At 44.3% G+C, this 6,948-nt stretch overlaps 1 protein-coding gene and 1 long non-coding RNA gene across 11 annotated transcripts in view; one reads left to right on the top strand and one right to left on the bottom strand.

Annotated features, from left to right (window-relative positions):
• Positions 1 to 3,459: 3,459 nt before the first annotated feature.
• Positions 3,460 to 6,948, top strand: part of PGAP1 (post-GPI attachment to proteins inositol deacylase 1) — an 87,597-nt gene continuing 84,108 nt past the window's right edge. For all 10 annotated transcript variants that reach the window (XR_008501189.2, XR_010122868.1, XR_010122869.1 and 7 more), the window contains exon 1: positions 3,460 to 4,029. Coding sequence is in view for 6 of the 10 variants with exons in the window: in XM_063647781.1 (XP_063503851.1) it covers positions 3,493 to 4,029 (537 nt within the window). In the remaining 4 variants the exon portion in view is untranslated. The remainder of the gene's footprint in view (positions 4,030 to 6,948) is intronic.
• Positions 3,903 to 4,406, bottom strand: LOC134737707 (uncharacterized). The gene is made up of 2 exons (XR_010122870.1): positions 4,209 to 4,406; positions 3,903 to 3,974 (listed from the first exon to the last, which is right to left on the bottom strand). It is a non-coding gene; the product is annotated as an uncharacterized LOC134737707 (long non-coding RNA).

Below are 6,948 nucleotides of genomic sequence, written 5' to 3'. Positions count from 1 at the left end.
CAGGCTGGAGTGAAGTGGTGAGATCTCAGCTCACTGCAACCTCTGCCTCCCAGGTTCAAGCAATTCTTGTGCCTCAGCCTCCCCAGTAGTTGGGATTACAGGTATGCGCCACCACGCCTGGCTAATTTTTGTATTTTTAGTAGAGATGGGGTTTCACCATATTGGCCAGGCTGGTCTCGAACTCCTGAGCTCAGTCAATCTGCCCTCCTCGGCCTCCCAAAGTGCTAGGATTACAGGCATGAGCCCTGTGCCTGGCCAAGTATTTTTGAAGAGTAATTCAAATGACTGTGTCATTTTCTCTAGCAGTAGTCAGATACAGTAGTGTCAGAGCTCAGAGCCAGATTATATTGTCCCAAGGTTGGAAGTTTGTAAGTAGAGTGGGATAGAAAGACAAGCGGTCAAGACAGTTGACAGCTCTGGCAGAGGGTGGTTGAAGCGATGCTCAGTAGGGTTAGGTTAGATATAAAAGTAAAGCTAGGAATGGATAATGATGGATAAGAGAAAAGACAGTAAAAAATTAGGATATAAAGATTACAAACATGAAGAATCCATTGACTCTCTATCCCACTCCTTTCTGAGTGAACAGTCAATGCAGCTAGTTGCCACAACTCATGAAGGCCACCAAAAGAGGAAGCTCTGTCATCTTGGAGTTCAGGGATTTCTCCACAGAACAGAGTCCTCAGGCAGTACAGGTCCGTGCTATTCAAAGTGTAGTCCACTGACCAGTATCATTGGCATCACCCAGTAGTTTGTCAGAAATGCAGAATTTTGGGTCCCACCCCAGAACTATTAAATCAGAATCTGCTTTTTTTTTTTTTTTTTTTGATAGAGTCTCGCTCTATCGCCCAGGCTGGAGTGCAGTGGTGGGATCTCGGCTCACTGCAACCTCTGCCTCCTGGGTTCAAGTGATTCTCCTGCCTCAGCCTCCCAAGTAGCTGGGACTATAGGTGTGCACCACCATACCCAGCTAATTCTTTGTATTTTTAGTAGAGACGGGGTTTCACCATGCTGGCCAGGATGGTCTCAAACTCCTGACCTCATGATGCGCCCACCTCGGCCTCCCCAAGTGCTGGGATTACAAGCGTGAGCTACTGTGCCCGGCCCAGAATCTACTTTTTAACAAAATCTCCAAGTGATTCACATGCACATTAACTTTAAGAAGCACTGAGATAGAGATGAGGGAGTATGGATTCACCCTGGGTTTATTTGTCATAATACTGCTCCTATCATGCTAGGAGAAATAAAGAGGAGACATTCTGCCCATGATGTTCTTTAGCACCCAGACTCAATGTATTCCCCCCTCTTTATTTATAACTTAAAGCCTTCCCCAAAGGATTTGTAATCCTCTGCACTCACTGGTAATTCCATCCCAAACCCTACATGCATTCTCTTTTATGGTCAACAATGTCAAAACCCTATAGTATATATTCCTCTTTATCACATTTATCTCTTAACATCTTGTGATCAAAATGGGTTCTTCTTGATAATCCAGTCATGTTGGTGTAATTCTACAAATTTAACACATTCTATACCTATTAATAGAATATAACAGACATGACATTCCCAAGTGAAATCACCACCTCATAAAGAATTTCAGGCTGGGTTCCATGGTTCACACCTATAATCCCAGCACTTTGGAAGGCTGAAACAGGTGGATCACTTGAGGACAGAAGTTTGAGACCAGCCTGGCCAACATAGCAAAATGCCTTCTCTACTAAAAATACAAAAAGTTAGGCCGGGCACAGTGGCTCACGCCTGTAGTCCCAGTACTTTGGGAGGATGAGGCGGGTGGATCAAGAGGTCAGGAGTTCGAGACCAGACTGTCCAACATGGTGAAACCCCGTCTCTACTAAAAATAAAAAATTAGCCGGGCATGATGGTGTGTGCCTGTAATCCCAGCTACTCAGGAGGCTGAGGCAGGAGAATTGCTTGAACCAGGGAGGTGGAGGGTGCAGTGAGCCGAGATCGCGCCACTGCACTCCAGCCTGGGCAACAGAGCAAGACTCCGTCTCAAAAAAAAAAAAAAAAAAAAAAATTAGCCAGGTGTGGTGGTGCACACCTATAATCCCAGCTACTTGGAGGCTGAGGCACCAGGATCACCTGAACCCGAGAAGCGGAGGCTGCAGTGAGCCGATATTGCGCCACTGCACTCCAGCCTGGGCGACAGAGCAAGACTCAGTCTCAAAACAAAACAAACAAAAACGACACGTCTCATACACAACCTATTTCAATGACATATTACTTAATTGCCCTCCTGATCAGTACCACCTACAGCTCCCCTGTTATCCTGGTCTTTCCAGACTTATCTCCTTACAAAAAAGGAGACTGCTTCCGCATTTTCCTATTTCTGTCTTTCTCCGTCAATACTCCACATTCCGTAGCTAGCTGTGTTTGTTTAGACTTGCAACTGTTTCTGTTCAGGGTAAAGAATATCTTGATTTTCAGGATCACTCCACCTCTCCTTCATAGTTTCGTAATCTGAATATCAGGGTGTTGTACAAGATAAACTATAAGCTTCCTTTTGGTTTTAAAATTCTTTGATTTTATGTATTGTAGCCAAACTTCCTCTGCACGGAAAATATACCAGAAAATCAGCCCAAATTCAATGAAATTCATTTAGTGCCAAAGACCATTCTAAGAATCCTGTGGTTAGCTACACACACACACACACACACATACACACCATCTACGGTTGAGTCAGCTTTAGAGTGATGTCCTTTTCCTAACATTCTAGTGTTTTGAAGCTGCTACACGTGATTGATTTCGAGCTACTTTTTTTTTTTTTAACTCCTCCTTTGTACAAAACAAAACCGAAATTCTTCAAAAGGAATTAAGTCATTTGCGAGTTTGAATGGAAGCTGGACTAAACTGACTCCTCCAGTTAACGTGAAACCCATTCCCCAAGAGGTGGAGGTTCTGGAGAGCAAGGCGAGTCAGCGTCAAACTGATTACGCTGATACCTGTTGGGGACGTCAGTGCTAATAGATATTTTGGTAACATTTTTTAAGGACTAACGATGCTTTTTGTGATTCAGGCTTTCATCTGATACCAAGGGCAGAATCTCGTCGGCTTGCGGGTGTTTTTTTTTTTTTTTTTTATGAGCCGGTGCTTTTAAGCGCTGTTACCTACTGGGCCCAAGTAGGCGGTGAAAGAGTGAAAATAAAGCCATTTGTTCCCTCTTCAAGCTAACTGCTCCAGAGAGCTGTGAGTGTGCCCTATTACCTTTGGGAAAAGCGAAATTGCGGAGGCCTGAGCCGTTTCAAAATTGAACGGTAAGCGTTTTTAAACTGCCGCAGGGAGACGCGTTTGCGAGGTGACAGCTGATGACCCCTGGGCTTTTAAGTCCTCCTCCCCTCTCTCGGTCCGCTCTCGGTCCTTAATCGCCTCTGGACTCTGGGCTCTAGTCCCCTCCCCAGATTCACCCATCTGACACCCGCCTCCTGCCCAATCCCCCGGCTCCAGGGCTCCCGCGCTCCGCCCATCCCCCTCGGGATGCCTCCTCTCTCTCTCTTCTTTCCCTCCCGCCAGCCACTCCTCGCGCCTTTCCCTCCCCACTTCCCTTCTTTCCCCTCACCCTCCAGCCCAGCCCACCCTGCTTTCTCCCTCTTCCTCTTTCCCCTCAGATCCGCGCTCCCGCTGCAACACCTACTCCTCCCTCGGCTCTGGGAGTCGCCAGGCCAGAGGCGCCGCGGACCTGGTGCGCGCAGGCGCACTGCGCGGCTGGCGAGCCGGCAAGCCGGGCATCAGCGCAGGCGCGCGCGGCTGGGGCTCGGCTCCGGGGCTGGCTGTCGGACAGTCTCTGGCTCGCTCAGTCCGGGTTTGGGGCCCCGCGGCGGAGGCGGAGGTAGAGGGGGCGGCGGCAGCGGCGGTGGCGGCGGCACCATGTTTCTTCACTCAGTCAATCTCTGGAACCTGGCGTTTTATGTCTTCATGGTCTTCCTGGCAACCCTGGGGCTGTGGGATGTCTTCTTCGGCTTCGAGGAGAATAAGTGCAGTATGAGCTACATGTTTGAGTACCCGGAGTATCAGGTAAGGTTCTGCCCTCTCCTTAGCCGGGCGCTCCAAGACTCTGGCCCCTGGTGCCTTTTTCCTTCTGTGGGTTCGTCCTGCCTTGGCTCTCTGCGCCTCTCGGGCCCCCTGTCCCGTCCTCGCCTCTGTTTTCTCCGCCCGGGGAGACTCTGCATCCCCTTTCTGCCCCCCTCACCTACCCTTTGTGTCCTTTCTTCACGGTGGGGTGTTTGTTAGACGATTTCCCGAGAGCATCCTCGTGGTCGTCCTCGTGGTTACTCCACTGTCCCTCCGCCTCCTCCCCAGCCCCAAATCCTGGGCACAAGCTGTTCTGACTGGCCGGGCCCAGCCCCCCTCATGCCCAGAGAGGCAGCCTCAACCCTTCTCCCTAAACCGAAGCTCCATCCCTCTCGCGTTCTTGCCTTAACCCGTGCCCCAGGACCTTCCTTTGCTTCCCACGCACCTAAATTCCCCTAGATTTCGCATTTCTAGAAAGGGACCGAGCGTCTGCAGAGTGTATATTGGCTAGATAGTTCCCAAGGCTGTTTTTAGAGACTCCAGGGTTTTGCCTATGGGTAAACTGGCGAGTCATTGAATTGGAAACTAGATTCTCTCTTGGAAAGATGTTGCAGATCTTCTTATTTTGCGGGTTAAGGGGCCGTGCGTGTGTGGGCTTGCCTGTGTGTTTGCATACCTGTGTTTATGCATGTCTCTCAGCAGCCGAGCCTCTTAATAGTTGCATACAAAATGTATTTCATGGTGCTATTTTTCTTTTCTCGCTGGGTTCGGAGTTTAAGAGAGAGCCAACCCTTCTCTCTCCACCCCTACCGCTTCCATGCCATTTTGAATGTTTTCAATCAATGGCTTCGTTAGCTCGGCATAGTAGGATCTAGAATTTCATTCATGAATAGCTGTAAAAAGAGGCGCAGACAAATTACACAACTGTCCTAAGAGAATTTTTTCGAATGATTCTTTTATTTCTAAGTGCCTCTCTTAATTATGGACTACCTATTATAATAATAATTCCCTACCATAAAATGTATATGCACGATAACATATATTGATAAAATACATTTTTAGTATACTCTTAAAATCACAGCAGTTTTTTTTTTTTACGGTGAAGGATGCAAGTCCTGATTGCTTCTTTGTACAAGTCATTATGGAGGAAGCCTGTTACTTGATTACGCTGCTATTATTTTCATCTTAAGACTGCTTAAGGTTTAAATTGCTGAAGAGCATTCTTTCCCATGGGGAAAATTCTAGTAAATTTAGATTTCATTTGTGTTTAGATCCTTACCTTGCTTTTGCATTTATGATGATAAGAGAGTGGAAACATTTGGTAGGGATGCTATTGAAGGAGAAGATTTTGACATGTTACTGTCGTCTCTGTTCATTTCTAAGCAAATCTTTTTAGTTTAGTATTTTAAAAAACTGAAAATAGAGCTATTATAATTCCCTCCTTATTTTTGGTTTAATAATTAGGAAACTCCCAATAGATTGAAGTAGGTCACTTTAGTTTTGTACCGCATTGAAGAGTTTGGTTAAAATCATTTTGCAACAGTACAGTACTAATTCCCATTTATTTTTAGATTTCCTACAATTATTGAAGCTATTTTAATATTCACAGAAGTAGAAATTGTTCTCCTTAGCGTTGGGAACAAAGCATATGGATCTCACAGACGCATTTCCTGCCTCATAAATTGACTGGAAAAACAGAAAATTAGTGTAGCTAATGGTAAAGAGCTCTTTGGGTTTTTATTGTTGTTGAGTAGTCTAGGTTTAGTTATTTTGGTTTAAGTTGCTTTTTTGGGGTTTTACACTTCTGTTAATAATTTGCTAATACAGTAATAATCACAGTGGCAGAAGTTTTTGATTTTTAGCAGGTTTTTATGATGTAAAAAGCTGTGTTAATTCATGATAGTATTTATATTGTATTCTTAGTCTTTTTGTTTTGCATACCAGGTCATGTTATCTTACAAATGCAATTAAAACCAGCCTATAGAAATGAGTCATTTTGAACATAGTAAGATTTCTGGATAAATGAGGCCATTCTGTTGAGAACCAAATGGCTTTCATGAATAAAAATGTTTTAAAGATATTTTACATATTGCTTACTTTTAATTATATTTTATAGTCAGCTCTCTAATTGTTCACAGGTTGATACCCAGATGTGAGATGTCCTAGTCATTGGGTTTTCTTCTTTCTTTTGATGCCTTTCTTCTTTTTTACTGCTCATTTGCATCTTCTTTAGTTAGCCAGCAGAAATAGAAAGGTAGTTGAAACACATTCAGTTTTATTCTCCATTTTTTTAAAAGATGGGGCATAAATTTGAAACTCTTTGCAAAAATGAAGTTTTGAATTTAAAACTGTTTGATTATCTCTATTCATCTTCTACCTCTGGTTTTCCCAGATTCACTTATTCAGAGTTAATTGAACATCTCACGAACCCATATCTCAAGCCTACTAGGCAAAATATACTTTATCCTTTAAAGCTTCTTGCCCTGTTACGACAGCAAGACAAAACTTTTATTTGGTAGCAAATGGTTTTAGGCAAATTGCAGAATTTTAGAAGAAACATCTGAGTTGTTTCTCTCATACAGTGATTTGTTTGGCTATCTTCGTATGTGTAACCTAACGGTTGCTCTCTGAAAGGAAATGTTGGCATGCGTCTATAGTCGCAGGTACTCAGGAGGCTGAGGCTGGAGAATCGCTTGAACCAGGGAGGCAGAGGTTGCAGTGAGTCAAGATTGTGCCATTGCACTCCAGGTGGGGCGACAGTGAGACTCTGTCTCAAAAAAAAAAAGAAAGAAAATATGAGTCATATATTTTGTTATTAAGTGTGTTATTTATTTAGAAAGTCATTTATTGAATGACTAGTCTTTGCCAGGTATATCTAGCTACTTGGTGTAGGTGAAAGGGAATTAGAACTAAATTATACCT

The sequence above is a fragment of the Pongo pygmaeus genome, chromosome 11 (assembly GCF_028885625.2).
Source record: "Pongo pygmaeus isolate AG05252 chromosome 11, NHGRI_mPonPyg2-v2.0_pri, whole genome shotgun sequence".
Classification (NCBI taxonomy): Eukaryota; Metazoa; Chordata; class Mammalia; order Primates; family Hominidae; genus Pongo; species Pongo pygmaeus.
The sequence above is the reverse complement of the archived record's forward strand: the minus strand, read 5'-3'. Positions and strand labels throughout refer to the sequence as shown.